Source organism: Pinus tabuliformis, chromosome X (assembly GCF_031772625.1).
Source record: "Pinus tabuliformis cultivar Carrire ecotype Pingquan chromosome X, CPIR1, whole genome shotgun sequence".
In the NCBI taxonomy this organism is placed as follows: Eukaryota; Viridiplantae; Streptophyta; class Pinopsida; order Pinales; family Pinaceae; genus Pinus; species Pinus tabuliformis.
Window position 1 is genome coordinate 140,866,157 of NC_142308.1, and position 23,951 is coordinate 140,890,107.

Sequence of the window (23,951 nt, forward strand, 5' to 3'; positions counted from 1 at the left end):
TCCAACACATTGGGATTGATGATCAGGTCGCTGATATTCTTACGAAGCCCCTAGGGAAGGTCAAATTCTTAATCTTCCATGAACGACTTGGAATCGTGGAAAGACCCTCTTATGAGGGTCCCATATGAGATGGATGTTGAGCTCTAGGAGCTCCGGGGTGCTTGAGGTACTTCTTGGAGCGATGAGCGACCATAGGGTGAGTGGTTCACATTCCCCTATGGTGTGTGATGTACAAGGTGAGCGGTTCTCCTTCCCTTGTGATACCCCATGGTGGCATATGCATAGGATGAGTGGTTCACCTTCTCCTGCCGGCACATCCTACCCGGCAGTACCTCGCATCTGGCTAATGAGTAGGGAAATGAGGATAGAGACCATAGCACTTTCGATGGACACATCGTGTACTACCGTACTTTCTATGCTGGGATGTTGATATTGATCTGGGATCAACGCAAACTAACTTTGGGTTGATTAAGAGTGGTATGACACACTCTCTATTATTGGAGACTGACTTCGAGTCGGTGAAGAATGGTATGATACATTCTCGATCATTTCTTCTTTCTTCATAGTTGAGTAGAGCAGAGACAGTGATGATACATATTGTTAGACAGTTTTGTAGGTGAAGTTCTCCCTAGTTGAGAAAGAGTGTTAAATTTGACAACTATGGCCAAACTTCACATTGGACAACTCATATGAGGTAACTCATATTTTTCTTGGATTCCTCTCTCCGAGAGGTGTAGGATTGATTTAAAGGTCATCCCATTCTGACATGTACAAATGAAATTATGAATTTATTTTGATTGTGGACAAATTGTCAAGGTCAGCGAGCAAACTCATGTAGGGTCAGAAGCCCAATAATCACGTCTATTCATCCTCAATGTTTGCCTATAAATACATGATGCCTCCTCCTCATTTGGATACACTTCACTCACTCATCTTCTCTCTCCTTTATTGATTGGGTACGAAAATCTGAAGCCGCTTTCCACACTTGCAAAGGGAAGGAAGGGTTTTCTGTTCCAAGCGTTGACCAGATTTGACTGAAAATTTTAGAGGTTGTTTTGGACTGTGTTGACCAAGCGTTGACCTATTTTGATGTGATTTTGGGTGGAGGAACTTTGTCTTAGGAGGCCGCAAATTTGGGCACAAGAACCGAGGAAATTTGACCTCTTGTTTGACTAGCGTTGACTGCATTAGGGATGGTCGCAAGGTTGAATTTTGTTGACCAACTTTGACTAGACTTTTACAGAATGTTTTGGGTTGTTTAGACTTGCTGTTGGAGGCTAAAGTTGAATAGGTTTGACGGCGCTGAATTGAAGAAGAAATATGCCCTGTTGACCAACGTTGACTTTCTGGTTAGGGCTTTTTGTTTCCGATATTTGACTAATCAGATTTTCACTATATTTGGGCAAGTGAATATTATACATTGTACTCTCTCTCTGTGCTGAACTTTGAAGAATTATAAAAAGAATTGATCAAGGGTTTCCCCACATTGGGGTTTGTCCCTGGCTAGTGCCATATCTTGTGTCCTCTTGTCTTGGCTAGTCTTCTACTGTTATTATTTATGTTCTATCTGCATTTACTATGTCATTGTTAAACTGGATATTGATATTGGGCTAATAAAGAAATTGAAGTAAAATTGCTCTAAGCATAGAACATACCATTGTTATCCTAAAATTAACAGCTCTGGTATATAATTGCGAATTTATGTTATTGCAAATTGATTACCTTAAGTGTTATTATTTATTTTGAGCCCTTTCTGTGCATTTACATTTTCAAGCTCTTTTAAGTTTTGCTAAGGAATTGGAGTGCTACAAAATAGAATCACCCTGTTCCTTCTTACTTGTGAGATAGAGCTTAGTGGTGGAAGTCATGGGCATGGTTCCCTAGGCATCCACCATGTGAGGTGCCAACAACCAAGTACCGAATTTAGAGCATTGTTGACTTATTTTCTTTATGATTGAATGTGATCAAAATTTTATTCTTCCTTTTCATTTAGTAAATTAAATTGTATACCAGTTGGCAGTGAGTGTGACTAGAGTAGATTCTTCTTCTGTGTATACAACAACAATTGCCTTACAAGATCTAACAAGACTTCGGGTTGACAATTAAATGATAGAATAATGTGAATAGGCCTCACTTTAAGGAAATATATATTCACACCATCAGCGTTCAATTATTAGTCTTGTAGGGTGTTTCTATCAGTTCAAAGAGACATGATGGTATCCCTATTGTTGGAGACCAAAAATAGGCATGTTGGTAAGGATGTACATATCCCAAAATATAACTTTAGATCATCTTTCATGTGTTGTCATAGAGTATATCACTTCTGGGGGAGTATTCATTTGACGAGTACGAGAAAGATAAGTCAAGAAAGCCCAAATTGCACTATATAAGATGATTGATTCACAACTATTACTTGCTATGGGGAGTGTTAGATATAACGTGTGCTTCTTTTGTAGTGTCATGAATTGTGATCAAGTTGTCATGTTGTGCAATTTAGTATATGCTTTGTAATGATTTAATAAGTTTTTGTGTTGTTGCAACAAAGGCACATGAGAAAAGCTTGGGAAGCGAGGAATGTCACTAGAAAAGTTCCAATGAAACTTTTATCATCATGGATCAATTGGAAACTTTCGTATTTAAAGATATCCTCATGGATTATTAGATCATTACATGGAGCCCATTAAGAATAAAAAGATGCATCTATGAGCATGGAGATTTTACATTGTATGAGGATTTTCACCATTATAACCCCAGTGTCGCATTGTTGTGATGCTAGTTCTCTAATTTATTTATTTTATGGGTTGTTTTAGGCCGTGGTTGTTTACTACAAAAATTTTACAGGGTATCAAATCCGAACGGTATTTTTCCTTCACCAGTGGTGTCTCTCATGACTTCACATAGCTAGAACAATGTCCTTCTTTCATGACTTCACATAGCTAGAACAATGTCCTTGATAAGGACTTCCATGGAAAAAGGCATAACCTATATACACAATCCACAAACCTCCCTTGGGGAATAAATTTTGTTCATGTTGGCGAAACCATGTCAAATTTTATCAGTAAATAACTAATGCCTAACAGCCCATAAACAAATAAACAATGTTCCACCAAGACTCCAGGACGGGGAGATGCAGGTGCGGGAAATGCACAAAAGGGACGTGTGGGAGTACCTTCAAATTTTAGGAAAATTTAGGGGGGACTGGGGGACGTCAAAGTATATAATTTTTTTACTTTCTAATATATATATATATATATATATATATATATATCAAATTCATATTCTATAATGAAAGCATAAATACAATAATACATACATATTTGAATTAAATAATGAAATACATTGATCCATACTCATCATCCTTACTAATAAATACATGATTCATCTATGGACCACGAGATTCAATAATGGAATACTTTGATCCATATTCATTATTAATTATTCACCATTCTAGAATCTACATTGATTTAAAAATTAAATTCATCGTTCTAGATTCTAAATTGATTTAGAATTTAAATTCATCACTCATCATTCTTGAATCTAATTAGTACTAAGAAAAATAGACTATAATAGATATTGAAATCTAAAGTCTGGAATAGTAAATTGATATAGTTAAAACTCAAAAACAGTGGAGTGATGAGTCTAAAAGTCACTCTAAAATACACAGAGGGCTTGGTGCTCTTGTTTAAATACTAATTCCATACCCTTGTACATGACAAAATGCAATGAAAACATTGCAATCCAACGAATCTTGAATCCCTGAAAAACAGTTAAGTCTGCTAGATTTTGAGTGAGATCTAAAATTCTACTTTCTCCATATGAAATCCAATGAGGCCGGAACCACTCTCAAACATCCTAAGTCATTTCATGGTAATGTTAAAAATTTAAGTAAAAGGATGAAAATGAAAAATAAAGGAGATGTCACTTTTACTTTAAGAATTTAACATTACCATGAATTGCATAGCATTGGTAGGTAAATATGGTCAAATACTAGGTTTTCCCTGTCATAAATCATTGTTAACAAGCAAATTTAAGGGGGGGCGCATAGCCCATTTTGAGGGGGGACGCCCAGACACTGGGGAAACGTCCCCCCCTACGTCTCCCTGCATCTCCCCAAAAGGGGGACGTGGGGAAACGTTTCCCCAAACATCCCCCATCCCAGGTGCGGGGGGTGCGAGGGGTGCCCGCACCCGACCCTAGGGGACACGTCCCCGTAGAACACTGCAAATAAATAAGAGAACTAGTAACACAACAAGGACACATGAGACACCAGTTACAGCGGCAAAATCCCCCATATGCAATAAATCCTCCACTCTCAAAGATGAATTTTTATATTTCCACGTACTCCATGTAATGATGCATGAGGACATTTCTAGAAAGAACACTGCCAATATAGGCATAGGCCTTGTCTAAGGCTTGCTGCTCACTGTATTGTGGCCTCTAGGCTAATGAAATTTTAGCTTCGGAGCAAATCTGTTTCTACGCTTGCCATTGTGTTTTAAGAGTAACATGCTTCGTGCAAAATTCAAATTTAATCAACATGTATAGAAGATTACCAAAACATTCGTTCTTAGCAAGGCTGGCAATTCTTACAAGTTTCTTTCTTAATATGGTTCATCTAATGTTTTGTTGCTGCAATCATAAGAGAACTAGATAGTATTTTATATGTTCAAGTTCGACATTGGAAAAACTGAAGAGCATAGATTAATCACATTAAACTACAACAGAAAAAGAAATGGATCAATAACATTTGAAGAAAAGTTTCAAGACATTTGAAGAGAACTGTAACTAAACATGACATAATGTTGCAATGTAAACATGTTTTTAATCCATACTTGAATGTGTTTTGAGTCCAATATCAATGAACAAGAAAAATGTGTACATTTAATGGAAGTTACAAAATCAAACTTGAAATGCATCAACTCTTATACATGTACATGGCTCCTTAACCGAAACACCAAACCAGGGTATTCAGCAAGGTGCTTACTACCATTAATTTTCTCATTCCTCTCAAATAACAGTTGAAAATAATGTCTGAAACAAAGTTGCAATGTCAACCCAATCCACATCACAAAGGAATAATCTTGTTGAAACATCAGATCCTCGTTCACAATTAGGAGAATATTATTGAACGATAAAATGCATATGCAATATTTGCCGGTGCTACCTTTACACAAAAAATGTAACCTCCATAATACACCTTTTCAGACCCCAATTCTGAGACAATAACTCATAGTTACATTGCAGAACATTACAAACACAATCATAGAAAGGGTTACCATAAGAGGGTTTGATATCAATCCCTCTCAACAGGCCCCGGAGCTTCAGTTAACAGGGCCCGGAGCTCCTCCCTGCGCCTCTCCAGCTCCTGGTATTGTAAAATACAATGAGAACATTATGTATTATCAGCTGATTATAAATCAGAATCGCATTGGATCTTGCTCAAAACAGAAAAGGAAAACCTAGGTAACCCATACTCATTTCTGAGATGCTCCCATACAAATTTCCAAAGAATGAAAGCCATCTACCATGATATTGCATATGAGAATTTTATTAATGAAAGCTGTCTGCCGTGATAAGAGAAATATGATCAAAATACATCTAGGTAGGCATAGTATCGTGTAGAATTTCAAGATCTCTAACAAGGTCTCTAATTTCAAGATTTGAGAGCTTGACAATTCAAACTTTCTAAAGGATCCATCTAACTTATCCTTCCTGCTACTATTAATTAAGTGAGTTACTTAACATAAGGAGCACTCTGCTCTTACCTCCAAATCCTTGGCTGCTTGTCCTCTTGAAACTGATTTGCTTAAACGAGAGCGCTTTAGCCAGCCACAGCAGAGTAATCCCTGTTGCATAAATGATAGAACAAATTCTCAAATGAAGTAAATTAGCAACGACTGAATCTATCTGATTCAGATGAAAAATTCAACAGTCAATACAGGATTGCAAAAGGGGAATGGAATGCAGACCGCAATGACATATATGACACCACATGCAAGCAACATGTAGCTTGCAATCTCACGCAAAAGAATGATATATGTTTTACTCGCTGTTCCTTCTGACAGAGCTCTTGTCATGACAGCAACACTGCACATGGAAAATAAATAAAAACAATTACTCTATAAATAAAAACAATTACTCTTTGGCAGTATTATAGAGCAGGATACCACTACGTCATTAACTATAGGACTGTAAATTTTTTTGGAGTAACAAAAACCCTATATTATTTATATGAAGGGCTCGATATCAGAACACAAATACAGAATAATAGAGTTTAGGCTTCTGTGATCCATATCAAGTTTACAAAAGATTTTTCAGCGAAGATCACATGAAACATCATTTGTCGACGCGTTTCGAACCAACCAGTGTGATTCATCGTCAGGACAAGTTGAAGAAACAGATCCAGCTTAGCAAGTCAAATAGACAGAGCAGAGCCTCCAACAGCTAAAAAGACCAACAGCTACTTTTGACTAGGTACCAAGGTCAAAACCCTTTTTAATAATCTAGGGGAACCAATCCCTTAAAATAAAATAAATAAAAATATTTTATGATAATAGTTAGTTAAAAATATTAATAAATAATTAAAATATTAAGTAAAAATTAATTCATGATAATAGTTAGTTAAAAATAAATAATTAAAAATTATATTTAAGGGAAAAAAATTTACCCAAAGGGGCCAATCCCTTAAAATAAATTAAATAAAAATAATTTTATGATAGTAGTTAGTAAAAAATAATTAATAAATAATTTTATGATAATAGTTAGTTAAGAATATTAATAAATAATTGAAATGTTAGTTAAAATTAGTAATTAAAAATAATTCATGATAATAGTTAGTTAAAATAAATAATTAAAAATTATATTTAAGGGAAAAATTACCCTAGGAGGACCAATCCCTAAAAATAAAATAAATAAAAATAATTTTAATGATAATAGTTAGTTAAAAAATATTAATAAATAATTGAAATGTTAGTTAAATTAGTAATTAAAAATAATTCATGATAAAAATCATTTAATGATAATAGTTAGTTAAAAAATATTAATAAATAATTGAAATGTTAGTTAAATTAGTAATTAAAAATAATTCATGATAAATATATAAATAATTAGTTAAAAATAATTAAAATTTTATAAAAATAATAAATAATTAAAAATAGTAAGTTAAATTAGTATTAGAGGAATTAAAAACAGGACTATTCTTATATAAATAAATGAATGAAAAAATTAAAATAAGTCAACTTAAAAATAATAAAGTAAGTTAAAAAAATAAAAAAAATAAATAAAAATAATAATAAAGAAAAAATGAAATAAATAAATTAAAAAAATAAATAATTAAATAAAATCAAAATCACAATCACAATCAAAATCAAATAAAAAAAAAGACGACTAGGTCGAGAGTGCTGGGACCCAACATCGAGAGTGGTTCGAAACGCGTCGACAAATGATGTCTCATGTGATCTTCGCCAAAAAATCTTTTGTAAACAAATACAGAATATTAAACTATGGGGACAACATACAACAGGAGCCAAAAAAATTTACAGAGAAAACATATTGTGGAAATACACAAAATAAAATATGAGCATAGAGTCAACCATGCATTGGTTTGGTGGTGAAGTTGAGAGTGTTAAGCCATCTACCATGATGTTGGTATTTAGAACCCGTAAATTTTATAAACAAGAAAGAAAATGTACACAACAAACAAAAACTAAATTCACACAAGTAGACATGGAATTTTTACGTGGATAAACCCTAATAGTGTGTCAAGGAAACCTCCACGAGGCAAGAGATTGGAATTCTTATTACTCAAGGTCAAAAAATGACTCTCCAACAATACATCAATCCTCTCGGGCAACATCATTTTAATATGAAGACTTTGTTACATAACTTCTATCGATACCCAACTGTCTGAACGGCAAAGCCAAATTTACTGAGATAATTACATTTTTAATAATCTTAAATTGTTGTCATTCTTAACAATCTACACCTTGAAAACAATTTCCTAATCCCTTGCCCATGCCCATCATCATTTTTTCTGCAAGTCAAGAGAAGCTAAACACCACTGCAGCTCCTCTACCAATACTGGTTTCGTGAACATGTCTGCACATTTCCCCTGTGTGGGGACCTTCTTGAGAGCTACTTTGCCACCATCGATTCCATGGCTTACAAAATCGTATCTTACATCAATAAGCTTATTCTTGCTATGATAAGCTGGATTAGTAGCCAAATGAATAGCACTATGAGTGTCACAGAATACATTCACTTTCTTCTACGCCCTTCCAAGCTCATCAAGTAAACCTTTCAACCAAATTGCCTCTTTACAAGCATTTGAAGCAACTATATACACTGCTTTAGTAGTGGACAAATGTTAAAATTGGCAACTAGGGCCAAACTCCATGTGTGTCACCTTATTCATGGCTGATAATATTTTTCCTAGATTCCTCTTGTTGAGAGGTGTAGGATTGATCTAAAGATCATCCGATTCCGATAAGTATTTACGGAGATATGAATTTATTTTGATTATGGACAAATTGTCAAAGTCGGCCAGCGACTTATGTAGCCTCAGATGCCCAACAAACACATCTATTCATCTTCAATGTTTGGATATAAATACAGAATGCCTCCTCCTCATTTGGACACTCACTCTCATCATATCTCTCTCTCTCCTGCACAGATAAGAGTCTCTTCTCTCTCCTACGCAGAAAGACTCTCTCTCACACGTGTGGAAAAAGGACGTAGATTTCTAGGGCTGAAGCTGCAGGAAGGTATTTTGACCAGCGTGGACTCCTCTTTGACTGCAAGTTTGGTGTGGCTGATCCTCCTTGGAAGGCCACCATTTTTGGCACAGGAATCAAGGTGATCTGACCTCCAGTTTGAAAGATATTGACTGCCCTAGTTTAGGGCTGATTTAGGGTTTGTTGTTGCTGATATAAATCAGATTTTTGTACTATTTCTCTCTGCTGAATTATTGAAGATAAAAGAAGATTTGATCAAAGGGTTTCCCCATATTGGGGTTTGTCCCTGGCTAGCCGCCACATCTTGTGTCCCTTGTCTTGGCTTGTTTTCTGTTGATCGTTTAAATGTTCTATCTGCACTTTACTTAATGTACATGTGATTGCTAATCTGTGGATAATAATAAGAAAAACAAGTAAACTGCTCTAAGCATAGAACATACCATAATTTAACATGGTATCAGAGTTGAGGTGAAGACAAAGCCAGAGCAAGAGCAAGAGCAATCACCGAAGAGAAGGTTGGCAAGGTTATCTTAAAGAAATCATGGGGTCCTCAACACACTTCCCTGCTGAAGACAAACTCCGTGAGAAATCTAACTATCACGGATGGAAGATGTCTCTCGATCTAACATTAGAAGAGCAGAAAGTGTTGGACCATGTGAGAGGCGGGATTGTTGAGCCTCCATCAAATGCATCTGCTGCTGCTGCTAGGAACAAATGGTCCAAGGGAGAATTCAAAGCAAGGAAGATCATCCAAGACTATCGACAAACGCTTGGTGGCCTATGTTTCCGAGCTGAACACCTCCAAGGAAATCTACGATAGACTGGTGAGTTTATTTAAAGTTAATGATGCAAATCAAGTCTTGTTTCTTATAAATAAGCTTAAGGAAATTAAGAAGGGCAAAGATGAGAGTATGCAAGCATATTTCTTAAGAATCACTGAGATCAAGAACGATCTCCTATCTATTGGGGAAGTAATTCCTGACAGGGAGATGACACTCACTACTCTTGGAGAACTACCATCTGAATGGTATATATTCAGGACTATTCTTCTCAACAATAACGTAATTCCTGGATTTGAGGAATCAATGGCCAGATGCATTCAAGAAGAAACAAGAATGGAAGAGCAAGAAATACCCATACTTAAAGGTCATCCCTCTGCCTTTTCTTCTCATACTAAAAGAAGAAACAATTCCGGGGCTAAATTCAAAGGAAAGGCTGGACCAAAGGGTGGAAGAAAATGACGATGTTTCAATTGCAATAAAACGGGTCACTATGCAAGGGAGTGCCCTGATAAAAGGGACTCACACCAGGATGATGATCAAAATCCCTCTCAAAGCAATCAAAGGAATGACAAGTCAAATGGCAAAGGTAAAAGAAGTGTCGCAAATCAAGGAAGAGGACAACCATTCAAGAAGGCTAGAAATTCTAGGTATGAATCTAACACTGTTAACCAGTGTTGCACACATCGCGATAAAATCGTAAAATCGCGATTTTTTAAAATCGCCGATTCAAAGCGCGATTTTTATCGAAAAAATCGCCTCTTTTTTTTTATAGCGATTTTTTCGATAAAATCGCGATTTTTACGCTTAAAATCGCGAGGGCGCGCGGCAGCGGGGTTTTATATGGAAAAAAACGAATTTTTTTTTATTCATTCAGCAGTCCGCCGCGGAGGAGAAGGAGAAGAAGTGAGGGAGAGGGTTGCCGTCGGTTGTGGGAGCGAATCGAAGCGATTTTAGGAGGAATCCAAGCCAAGATCGCCAATTTGTCCATAAACCAGGTATGTAGATTAATTTTTTTTTGTTTTGGTTCTATAAAAACTTTGTTTTTCATTGTTTTTAAAGAATTTTTGGAAATTTTTCATTGATTTGGGATGGGTTATTTGTTATGACTATGAGAACCAATTTTTGATTTTTATTTTCTCATTTTCTTTAAACATTGTTTATTTTTTTTTATTTTTCATTGTTTTTTGGCATTTGGTTGGGTAACTTGGGTTTAGAAATTGGGATTTTGGAAATAATTAGCTTGTAATTTTGCAAATGCTAAATTGTAATTTGTATTTACTATTATCATTTATGTAATCCTAAATTCCTATTTCCTAATCCTTATTTTTCCATAGGTTTGCAAATTCAAAATTCAAAAACAAACATGCCAAGGAAATTGGATCCTTTCTGGGAATATGGTGACCCTAAAACTCCGAATGATAGACAAAACTTGTATTGCAAGTTGTGTGGAAAGGAAATATTCGGGGGGGTGTACAGGTTGAAGTTCCACCTTGCACAAATCCCTGGACGTGATGTGGGGCCCTGTCTAAAGACAAATGCTGAAATTATCCAAAAAGCCATGAGAGCATTGGGAGAATTAGAGCACACTAGAGACGCCAAAGAAGAACTCAAAAGGCAACTAAAAAGGTCAGTTGAAGGAAGTGGGCCAAGTGGCACAGGTTCTACTGCAGCGTCAGTCAATCCGGTAGCTGCATCATCATAATTTGTTCCTCGAACCACACCTGGTTCACAACCAACTATTGGTTCAATGCTAAAAAGAACTGAAAAAGAAAAAGCTGACAAGTTGATGACAAAATTTCTCCTCTGGAGTGATATTCCTTTCAGCATTATAAGGAATAATCCATTTTTCCAACCTACTCTTGATGCTGTTGCCAGTGTTGGCCCGAGGTACAAACTCCCTTCTCTTCATGATTTCAGAGGCCGGCTTCTTCAAGATGAAAAGCGTGACTGCACCCAAAGATTGGAGGATTTTAGGGCATCATGGGCACAAACAGGATGCACTGTTATGTCAGATGGTTGGACTGACCAAAAGGGGAGAACCCTTATAAACTTCTTGGTTAGTTGTCCCTTGGGGACTATGTTTATCAAATCTGTTGATGCAACTCATCAAATGAAAGATGCAAAAACTTTATGTGATTTGCTGGATGTGTTTATTTTGGAGGTGGGTGCAGAAAATGTTGTCCAAGTCATAACGGACAATGCTGCAAATTATGTTGCTGTTGGTAGAATGCTTATGGACAGGCATCCTACTTTATTTTGGACACCTTGTGCTGCCCATTGTATTGATTTGATGTTAGAGGACATTGGGAAAATTCCCTTTGTCAAAGAGGTTGTTGACTCATCAAAAAGCATCACAAAATTTATTTACAATCACACATCTGTGCTTAGTTTGATGAGAAAATGCACCAACAACAAAGAGTTGGTGCGCCCCGCCATTACACGGTTTGCGACGAGTTTCATATCTCTTCAATCCCTCTTGAATTCTATGTGGGATTTGAAGAGAATGTTTCTTTCAGAGGAGTGGCGTGCTTCGTCAATGAGCCGCAAACCAGAAGGAGAGGCCGTCTGCAGACTAGTTTCATACCAGGAGGACTTCTGGGCGGGAGTGCAGGAGGTGTGCGCTGTTACAGAACCTTTGGTAAAGGTTCTTCGGTTGGTTGATGGTGAGAAGCCCGCAATGGGCTATTTGTATGAAGCCATGGATAGGGCCAAAGAAGCCATTCGGTCCTACTATGATGACAAGGGAGATGATGGGTTCCAGAGACAACTCCTTCTACGGAACGTCATTGATGAGCGATGGAACAACACACTCCATCGTCCCATTCATGCTGCTGGCCTTTTCCTGAACCCTGCATTTTCTTATGCATGTGGGTTTAATTTTGATGTTGAGGTCGTGGAAGGATTATTAACCTGTGTCCAGAAAATGGTGAGAACTTCAGAAGAACGTATGGAGGTCTCTAGACAAATTGAGCAATATAAGTTGTCAGCTGGCACATTTGGCTTTGAGATGGCTGTCATTGATAGGACGGTTAAAATGCCAGGTATTTTTTAGTTTGTAGTATGTACTTTGTAACTTTGTTTCAAATTTCATTGTTTCTTCAAATTCCATTTTTTTCTTATGTTTATTTAAAATTTTCTTTGTAATTTTGTTGTAGACGCATGGTGGAAGATGTATGGTGGCAGAGTACCCCTTTTGCAAAATCTTGCCGTGCGGATCCTCAGCCAAACATGCAGCTCCTCGGGATGTGAGCGCAATTGGAGTGTATTTGAAAAAATACACAACAAGAAGCGCAATAGGTTAACACTTAAACATTTAAAATATTGCAAATTTCCAAATAAATTTTTGAATTCATTAAAGTTTTAAACAATATTTTTTTTATAATATTAATTATTAATTTATTATTTCATGAACTTTGTACAGGTTGGAGTCCCATAGACTTAATGACATGGTCTATGTCTACTACAATCTTCGATTGTGGGTGAAACAACTAGAGAAGACACCTGATACGGAAGCCATCTCATTGGATGGGATTGACACCACTGCTGAATGGAGGGTTGAGACCGAGAGGCCTCTCATGGATCCCACTGAGGATTGGTTAGTGCAGGATGAGGGGGAGGAGGAGGGGGAGGAGGAGCAGGAGCAGGAGCAGGAGCAGGAGGAGTTGGAGGAGCAGGAGGAGGAGGTGACACCGCCTACCCGGGCTACCCGGGCTACCACTACCACCAGTAGAGGACGTGGTCTCCGTCCACCTCAGCCTCCTGTAGCTGCTACTACTAGTTCTTCAGCTTCTAGAGCACGTCAGACTCCACTGCCATTTCCACCACCACAGGCACCAGCTTCTACATCTAGAGGGAAAGAGAAAGTTGTGCCATTTTCTCGCAAGAGGGGCAGAGGAAATCAATAGGATTAGACTTTCATTTTATTGTATATGACATTATGACATGATGAGATACATTATCATATTTTTTGTTGATATTTTGAGGCTGAGTTGGACTTGGGACTCAGGACTTACTATTCAGGACATGATTCAATGTTATGTGTGATTTTAGCGCTAGAAATGATATTGAACATCTTATATATTAGTTTTTTTATCATATTTATGTGTCAATGTATTTATTTTATGTTGTAGATGGTTTAGATATTAAAAAAATTGAAAAAAAATGAATATTTTTGTGCCAAACGATTTTTTCCCGCTTTTTTCCGATTTTTTCCCGATTTTAACGATTTTTTCCGCTTTTTTCCCGGCGCCGATTAAATCCCGATCGCGATGTGTGCAACATTGCTGTTAACAATAAGCAAGATGAATATTATCTACCAGCTGCTCTATCTACTACTGCTCCCCCGAACTCGCTGGGAAATTGGCTTATTGATAGTGGTGCCTCAAGGCACTTCACTGGTGACAAAGAAGCTCTCTATAATCTGGTAGAGAAAGAAACCAACCTGGAAATTGTTCTTGGAGACAATTCAAAATATCCCGTGAAAGGCGTAGGAAATGTCACTCTTCAACTGAATCAGGGTAATACCATCCACTTACAAGATGTATTATATGTACTTGACCTCAAAAAGAACCTGGTGTCCATTTCGGCAATGGAAGACAAAGGCTACAAGGTGGCTTTCTGCGATGGCAAGGTACATGTATGGAAAAAAAACTTTAAAGATGCTTTTATTCTTGGGTTTCAAGTTGATTCATTATATCAGGTCGGAGGAAGTCCGTTGTGTGTCATGACTTGTGACACATCTCTTCAGTCCAAACTATGGCATAGAGGTTTACTCACCTTCATTATAAAGCTCTACCTAATGTAAGAAAAATGGTAACTGGGATGCCCGAGTTCATATTAGAGCAAGAAGGTGTATGTCCAGGATGTGTCGAAGGGAAGCTCAAAAGGGGACCATTCCCCTCAAGCCAAAGCAAGACCTTCGATATATTGCAGTTGGTTCACTCAGACATATCCAGTGTGATGCCTGTGAACTCTTTGGGAGGATATTTATATTACCTCACTTTTACAGATGATTATTCTCGCAAGACATGGATATATTTCTTGAAAAAGAAGGATGATGTGTTCTCCTGGTTTCGACACTTCAAAGCCTTGATCGAGAATCAAACCGAAAAGAAGATTAAGATCCTAAGGACTGATAATGGGACTGAATATGAATCCAATGAGTTTCATGCATTTTGCAAAGAGGCTGGCATTAAGAGGGAGACCAGTACACCATATACTCCTGAGCAGAATGGTGTGGCGGAAAGGAAAAACCATACAATTGTGGAAATTGTCCGTGCTATGCTCCATGATCAAAGATTTCCGAAGTTTCTATGGGCAAAAGCTACAAACACCGCCATATATGTACAAAATCGATGCCCTCATCAAGCAATGGGTTCCAAAACTCCTGAAGAAATATCCACCACTAAGAAACCTGACGTATCTCATTTTAGAATTTTTGGAAGCCCTGTATATTTTCATGTGCCGAAAGAGAAAAGGAATAAATTGGGTGCATATGGAAAGAAAGGAATCTTTGTGGGTTATAGTGAAAATACTAAGGGCTATAGAATCTATGTAGTTGGTCAAAGGGAAGTCAAGATTAGTCATGATGTCACCTTTGACGAAGATATGGCCCTTAGCAAGGTGGACAATCTTCCTACTTTGAGGAGCTCTCAAGAAGCTGACACCAGGAAACCAAAAGAAAAAAAAGATGAGACAATGCCCGATGTGGAAGAACCCCTAGATCCTATTGATCCTCCTCCGCCTAAGCCTTCCTCTTCAAAGAAGAGGCCTTCATGGCTTAGGGGAGCACTTGATGATGCTGAAGGACACTAGCACCCCGAGGAACCTTCCGTGAAAGTAAGAAACCGAACAGGTATCAAGGATACCTGACCATCATGAGCACGATCATCCAAAATGAGCCGTCATCATTCACAAATGCCGTCAAGCATCAAGTATGGAAGGATGCTATGACCAAAGAATATGAGTCTATCATGAAGAACAATGTCTGGGATGTAGTCCCCAGACCCCAGGACAAGGCAGTGGTCACTTCAAAATGGCTTTACAAGATAAAGCATGCAGTTGATGGAAGTGCATAAAAGTATAAGGCTCGTTTTGTCGCTTGTGGCTTCTCCCAGAAGGAAGGTATAGACTATGACGAGATATTTGCACCTGTTGCCCGATATACCACCATCCGCTCGATCATAGCCCTTGCTGCTTCGCAAGGATGGAACCTACATCAGATGGATGTCAAGACTGCGTTCTTACATGGTTCGATCAAAGAAGAGGTCTATGTGGAGCAACCCGAAGGATTTGAGATTCATGATCGAGAATCTCATGTGTGCAGGTTGAAGAAGGCCCTCTATGGGCTAAAGCAAACACCCCGAGCATGGTATGAGAGGATCGATAGCTACTTGATGAAGCTAGGATTCACTAGGAGTAAAGCCGACCCTAACCTTTACTTTAAAGTTATAGATGACAAGCCTCTCATACTGGTGCTATATGTTGACGACCTCTTTCTAACAGGTGCAGACCCTCTCATTCACGAATGTAAGAGGGAGCTGGCTTCTGAGTTCGAGATGAAAGACCTAGGACTTATGCACTATTTCCTAGGATCGGAAGTCTGGCAAAAACCAGCTGAGATTTTCCTATCTCAAGGAAAATATGTGGTGAAAATATTGGAGAGATTCGGCATGGTGGACTGCAAGCTCGTAACCACCCCGATGGAGCTTGACTTCAAGAAGTTAAGCGGCAGTGTTGCTGGACCTGTTTTACAAAATACCACCGAGTATTGATGTTCCTAGTGAACTCCCGTCCAGATATATGCTTTGCAGTCAACACGTTGAGTCAACACATGGTTGAATCTCACCACATACATTGGATTGGTGCCACGAATCTGTTGAGATATCTTCGTGGCACAATTACTTATGGGTTAAGATACACTGTCGGAAATGTGAGACTACTTGGATATACTGATGCTGATTGGGCACGCAGTGTGGTGGACCGTAAGAGCACTACCGGGTGTTGTTTCTCCTTGGGATTTGCTTCGATATCCTGGATGAGCAGGAAGCAGAAGTCGGTGGCTTTGAGCACCGCCGAGGCAGAGTACATTGCTGCTATCATAGCCTCCTGTGAGGCAATCTGGTTACGAAAGCTCTTCAGTGAGCTGTTTGGATTTACATTGGATACCACCATGATCCTGTGTGACAACCAGAGCGGGATTTGTTTATCTGAAAATCTCGTATTCCATGATCGCTCCAAGCATATCGATATCAAGTACCACTATATTCGTGATATGGTGCAGCGGGGAGCTATAAGGCTCCAACATATCGATACAGATGAACAGGTCGCCAACATTCTAACAAAGCCCCTAGGAAAGGTCAAATTCCTGACTTTCCGAGAACGACTTGGAGTCGTTCAGAGACCCTCTTTTGAGGATCAAGTATGATGTACCAAGCTCTGGGAGCTCCAGGGGGGTGCGGGGTACTTCTTGGAGCGACACATGACCACAAAGTAACTCACCATCCCCTGTTGGTGCACTTTGTACAGGGTAAAAGGTTCAACCTTCCCCTGACACCCCGTGGCGACTATGGAACAGGATGATTAGTTCTCGTGGGCCAGGATGATTCGTTCTCCATGGCGATTGTGGAACAGGATGATTTGTTCTCCTGTAGGCCAGGATGATTAGTTCTCCGTGGCATCCACTGGACAAGATGATTCGTTCTCCTGTGGACAGGATGATTAGTTCTCTTGTCAAGGCATCCTACCCATGCAATCTGGGACTCATGGGAAGTCTCATCTGACCAATGAGCAGGGAAATGAGGATAGGGACCATAGTAGTTCTATCGATGCAAGCATCGTTGTATCTACTATACTCCCTATGCTAGGATGACCTCCATTGCCCTGGGATCAATGATATTGGTCTAGGACCAGTGAGAGTGGTACACCCTCTGAAACTGACTTCAGGTCAGTAGAGGACTGGTCTGGGACTAGTGAAAGTGGTACACACTCTAGACTGACTTCGGGTTAGTGGAGGATGGTATGATACATTCTCGATCACTTCTTCTTCTTCATAGTTCGAGGAGAGCATAACAGAACACAGCATAGCAGAGCAAAACAGGGGTCAAGCTGTACGAGGTAGTGCATTTGATGGATAAATAGTAGTGACGGTCAAACGAATTGCAGATGGAGTTCTCCCTAGTTGAGAGGGAGTGTTAAAATTGGCAACTAGGGCCAAACTCCATGTGGGTCACCTTATTCATAGCTGATAATATTTTTCCTAGATTCCTCTCATCGAGAGGTGTAACATTGATCTAAAGATAATCTGATTCTGATAAGTATGTATGGACATATGAATTTATTTTGATTATGGACAAATTGTCAAAGTCAGCCAGCAACTTATGTAGTGCGCAGAAAGACTCTCTCTCTCACACGTGTGGAAAAAGGACATAGATTTCTAGGGCTGAAGCTACAGGAAGGTACTTTGACCAACGTTGACCCGTGGACTCCTCTTTGACTACAAGTTTGGTGTGGCTGATCCTCCTTGGAAGGCCGCAATTTTTGGCACAGGAATCAGAGTGATCTGACCTCCAATTTGAAAGATATTGACTGCCCTAGTTTAGGGCTGATCTAGGGTTTGTTGCTGCTGATATAAATCAGATTTTTGTACTATTTCTCTCTGCTGAATTATTGAAGATAAAAGAAGATTTGATCAAAGGGTTTCCCCATATTGGGGTTTGTCCTTGGCTAGCCGCCACATCTTGTGTCTCTTGTCTTGGCTTGTTTTTTGTTGATCGTTTAAATGTTCTATCTGCACTTTACTTAATGTACGTGTGATTGCTAATCTGTGGATAATAATAAGAAAAACAAGTAAACTACTCTAAGCATAAAACATACCATAACTTAACAACAAAGCAATTGTTTCCTGAAGCTTTGACATCCAACTAATCACTCCACCTGCAAGAATAAAGACATATCCTGTAGTAGATCTCCTTTTGTCCAAGTCACCAGCATATCCAACATCAACATATCTGCAAACTGAATCTCCACAGCCATTAAAGATGATATAATGGTCACTTGTGCCTCTCAAACGCCGAAGCACACATTTCACTGCTCGCAAATGTTGTTCTCCTAGTTTTGCCATGAACCTGTTGACAACTCCAACAACATGTGAAATGTCAGGTCTTGTTGATACCACCACATACATTAAGTTGCCTACTGCGTTTGCCTATGGTACACGAAACATATACTTCTTTTCTTCATCAATTCTAGGACTCAAACCCGAAGAAAGCTTAAAATGGGAAGCTAAAGGAACATTAACAGGTTTCACATTCTTCATACCGAACTTTGCAAGTATTTTCTCCACATATTTTTGTTGTGATAACCAAAGCTTTCCATTTTTCCTATCTCTATGTATCTCCATGCCCAAAATCTGTTTTGCAGCTCCAAGATCCTTGATATTAAATGTCCGAGAAAGTTGAGCCTTTAATCTGTTGATCTCTTCCATGCTTTTGCTGGCAATAAGCCTATCGTCAACATACAAAACCAAGATAATGAATATGCCATTGAAATGTTTAAAGCACACACAATGATCATATTCACTTCTAATGAAGTTTTGGCTCACCATGAAGGAGTCAAACTTCTTGTATCTTTGCCTAGGAGACTACCTCAGACCATACAATGATTTCCTGAGCTTGCAAACTAATCTCCTGTTGTGACCTTGTACAAAACCTTCTAGTTGTTCCATATCCTCATCTAAACCTCCATGAAAAAAAGTTTTTTTAACATCTAACAGTTCTAACTCAAGGTCAAGTAATGCAATTAGTACTAACAACATACGTATTGAAACAAGTTTTACAACTGGCGAAAAAATCTCATTAAAGTCAATACCTTCTACCTGAGAGTACCCTTTTGCTACCAACCTCGCCTTATATCTTTCAATACTTCCATCAACATTTCTCTTCAATTTGAAGACCCATTTACATCCGATAACACTTCTCCCTTTAGAAAGTTCCACAAGATCCTAGGTTTTGTTTTTGGTTAAGGAATCCAATTCCTCGTCCATAGCCTTCTTCCATTTTTCACTATTTGCATCGTTCATTTCTCCCTGATAACAAGGTTCCCCATCTTCAATAATCCACGTAACAAATGAAGTAGAATCTTCATACCTCTTGGGTGTTCTTCTTTCCCTTGTATATCTCCTAAGGGTGACTGGTTGTTGAACTTGTTCTTGAACTTCTACAGTTTCCTTTACATCTTCTTCACCTTTTCCTTCAGAAGTTTCTTCTTCCTTCTGACTTTCTGAAAAAGGTTGAGTCTCCAACTGAGTTTGTTGATTCAACGATACTCGTTCCTGTTCAAAGTTTTCAACGTTTGATTTTAGAAAGGAAGATTCATCAAACGCTATGTCTCTACTAATTACTATCTTATGAAAAGAAGGATCCCACAACGTGTATCCTTTCACAGCATTGCCATATCCAACAAAGACATAACATTTTGATTTTGCGTCTAACTTAGGACGTTGATTCTTTGGAATAAGAGCATAAGGCATTACAACCAAAAATTCTTAAATATCAATAATCACAAGATCGACCCCACCAAACTTCTTCAGGAATTTTACAATTAATAGCACCTGAAAGTGATCTGTTTACCAAATAACAAGCAGTGGATACTGCTTCTACCCATAGCTCCTTTTGAAGGTTAGCATTATTGATCATGCTTCTGGCTCTCTCCACAAGAGTCTTGTTCATACATTCAAAGTCTAACCATTAGAAATTTTATTTGTATTCTTCTGGTTTATTTCTTCTACTTGTTAATTACGAACAAGTTATTTAAACATATAAATAACGAAATAAACACAATACAGTCTCAACCATCTACAGATCAACAGCTGAAAGAAAACAAACACACAAGTGACACCGTTATTTTTGGACAACTCGTCCCTGGAAAAACCCAATGTGGAAAAACCAGTGCAGCAATTCTGAGGGTTATTTATTATGCAGTATATCCTTGAGTACAACTAAGTGCCAAATTGGCTCACCCGATAGAGAAAAATAACCGGCAGTAATACCTCTCTATTCGGAAGCAAATATTCAGAAAATATGCCCCACGAAACCCTCTCCAGCACAACTGAAGCACTGCATCAGCCCTCTTGGCCTTTGCGTCAGCCTCAAACCCCTATGCGTCAACCCTCTGAGGCACCGCGCAACCTCTACGACCTTCTACGTCACTCCTACTGCCCTCTGGGTGGATGACGCAGGCCCTATGGCCTCTGCAATGTCCCAGCTAGCCTCTGCGTGACCTACTTTGGCTTCTGCGTCTGCCTCTTTGTCTCTACACTGGTCTCTCGGCACTATCTTTGCCTCTTTGTCCAATACTCACTTCCCCTCGCTGCAAATTGATCACTGATTCGACTTTTATTAGCAAACCCCACTCTAGGAAATCGAATGACTGATCACTCTGGTGTTTTCTCCCACTGACCCTCAAGCCTCTTCTTATAATTTTCCTGTTGGTCCTTCAACGGCCGAGATTACATCTTAATCAACAGCTAAGATTAGATTTGGCTTGATCCATGTCTTTTGGAACTTTCTAACCCAGTTTTATATTAATACCCATTAATATTTTATTTTCCTAAGTTTAGACTTAAGAACTCCATTAAAAATATTAATTATTTTAATATCTCCCAAACCGGGTAGAATCTGCCCAAACCATTTCTGGGTCTTGGAGATTTCATGTGCTTTAGCCTCTCCACCAATTTTCATGGCTAGAGCACATCCGATGCAACCCCAAATCAACACTCCCTCTTAGCGAGGATTGTGCTCTAATAATGCTCCACACTGAGCATCACTCTAATTATACGGCACCGGTACTTGTGTTGATGCTAGGCCTCCCCGCCCAACATCCTATGCACTGTTGCATCCTGTACTGCTGCCCATGGCTCTGCCACTGCCACTGCTACATGCGTACGGCAGCTCCCTCTGCATCCATGCTATTGTTGGTTCTTTCTCCCAACACTGCATCTGCACTGCAACCCCCTCTCATCATGTTGCATCATGCTACTACTTACCGCTACAGCACTGCAACCCCCCTCTCATCATGCTACTACTTACCGCTACAACACTGCAACCCCCTCTCATCATGCTGCATCATGCTACTACTTACCGCTACAGCACTGCAACCCCCTCTCATCATGCTGCATCATGCTACTACTTACCGCTACAACACTGCAACCCAGTTACTAAGAAGTAAGTAACTAATCCACCCAACTACTGACATCCCTGTCAAGCCAAAAACACACCAGATGCTGAAGCTCCCTCTACCGCTATCTCGTGCTCCCTCTACTGCCTCTACATCGCTGCAACAACTCCTTGCCTCTCACACCGCTGCAAACCTCTCTGTGCCATCCTGCACTGCTGCAACGTCCTTCGTGCCTCTCACACTGCTGCAGCCTGCTAGTTGTGCCATGCCCAGGACTACTACATTCTAGCACTCTCTGTCACTTCATCCGCATCTGTTTCTACCAACATCCACCAGTCCTGCTACTTCTCACTTCGAGGCTCCTGTAGCAAGGATCTAATCCAAGAGTTTGGGTACCTCAAGGATCCTACCCCTCATCGCCTGTAGTCTCCCTGACTACAGCTCAATGTCTCTTCACCTTTTCTTTAGAGGTACATGAGAGCTCATGGCACAATAGTCATCTTCCTCTACCTCCTTTTCCGCCTTCGTTGGCGATGCCTTGGAGTTAGACGCCTCTCCCTTTTTCTTCTTCCTCGGACACTGGTTCGCATAATGCCCCAATTCCCCACAGTTGAAGAATTTGACCTTGAAGAAGTCCTTTTTCTTCCTCTTCTCCTGCTTTCCCGCAAATGCCAGAGCTGCGTCCTCTTCCTCTTCCTCCTTGATCCGGACTCCTTTGCTGCTACTTCCCATCTTGCTCAGCTGTCTGATCTCTTCTTAACGAAGAGCCACCCACAATTCTTCCCACTCCTCGGAGACTGCGTTTAGAGCGGTCCTCACCATCAACTTTTGATCCGACGTGGCCCCTATGGAAGTCAGTTGATCCCAGATCTCCTTCAACCTACCAAGGAAGTGATCTATCTGCTCCCCCTTCTACATCTGGTATGAGCGCAGCTAATTCTCAAGTAACATCTTCCTCTGCACGGAAGTATGTTGGTACAATTTCTTCAAGGCATCCCACATTGTCTTTGTCGTCTCCTTCTCGACAATATGTTGGACCACATAATCCTTGACCCCATCAAGGATGATGCATTTCGCCTTGGTCATTGCCTCCTCGTACTTTTCATTATCAACTGGGTCAACTGGGATCACCACTGTTCTCAAGGCAAAGGCCTTGATGCGATGTCTATCTAGAATGGACAGGATCCTAGCCTTCCAGACCACAAAGTTGGATGCCCCGTCCAGCCTGTCCTGATCCCTCAGCCCATTCATGGCCATCTCTCTGCTCTTCTTGTCGACTCCTCCGAGTCTCTCTACTTCCCTCTGGAAGTTCTCTCTTCGACTCTTATTGAGTCTCTTTACTTCCTTCCTGGAAGTTCTCTGCTAGACTCCCTCTGAGTCTCGATTTCCCTTCTGGAAATCCTCCTGCCAATCGTCAAGTCGCACCTCTCCAATCTTTTGTGCACCTGCAACACTGATCCGGATTCCTTGGCTAGAAATTTGCTTCAGTGGCAACAACCTATACCTTGGTTTTTCCCTGTTAGGTACTGTTCTGCCCACAGTACCCCACCAGCTTCACTACCACAACTTCCCACAGCTTCCTATTCCCCAGCGACTTAAGGACTGAGCCTCTAAGCTCTGCACAATCCCAGCACTAGCTAAAATGCTCCCTCAGCGAACTGTGTCAACCCTCATGGTCTCTGCGTGGCTCTGCATGAGCCTTGTTTTGCCCTCCTCAGCCTCTGCGTTGGCCTCTCTCTGGCCCGGACTAATGACGCAGTCACTCTGCATCAACCTCCTTTTGTCGCTTTCTGCAAGGAACAGCTTCTGTCACTCGGAACAGTGCTCTCTGTTGCAAATGCTCTGCTTCAGCTGATGCCTTCAGCTCTCCTGTGATCTGCAACCACGCTCTGATACCATGTTGAAATTTCTAAGTCTAACCGTTAGAAATTTTATCTGTATTCTTCTCGTTTATTTCTTCTACTTGTTAATTACGAACAAGTTATTTAAACATATAAATAACGAAATAAACACAATACAGTCTCAACCATCTACAGATCAATAGCTGAAAGAAAACAAACACACAAGTGACCGTTATTTTTGCCCAGAAAAACCCAATGCGGGAAAACTGGTGCAGCAATTATGTGGGTTATTTATTATGCATTATATCCTTGAGTACAAGTGGGTGCCAAACTGGCTCACCCGATATAGAAAAATAACCACCAGTAATACCTCTCTATTCGAAAGCAGATATTCAGAAAATCTGCCCCACGAAACCCTCTCC

The 23,951-nt window shown here is 39.7% G+C and overlaps 1 protein-coding gene across 1 annotated transcript in view; it reads right to left on the reverse strand.

Annotated features, from left to right (window-relative positions):
• Positions 1 to 4,855: 4,855 nt before the first annotated feature.
• The window catches only part of LOC149138855 (vacuole protein), a 40,142-nt gene continuing 21,046 nt past the window's right edge, over positions 4,856 to 23,951 (reverse strand). Inside the window, exons 4-6 of the mRNA XM_089446859.1 lie at positions 5,970 to 6,087; positions 5,766 to 5,846; positions 4,856 to 5,365 (exon numbers count right to left, since the gene is read on the reverse strand). Of these exons, the coding sequence (XP_089302985.1) occupies positions 5,294 to 5,365; positions 5,766 to 5,846; positions 5,970 to 6,087 (271 nt within the window). The 3' untranslated portion in view covers positions 4,856 to 5,293. The remainder of the gene's footprint in view (positions 5,366 to 5,765; positions 5,847 to 5,969; positions 6,088 to 23,951) is intronic.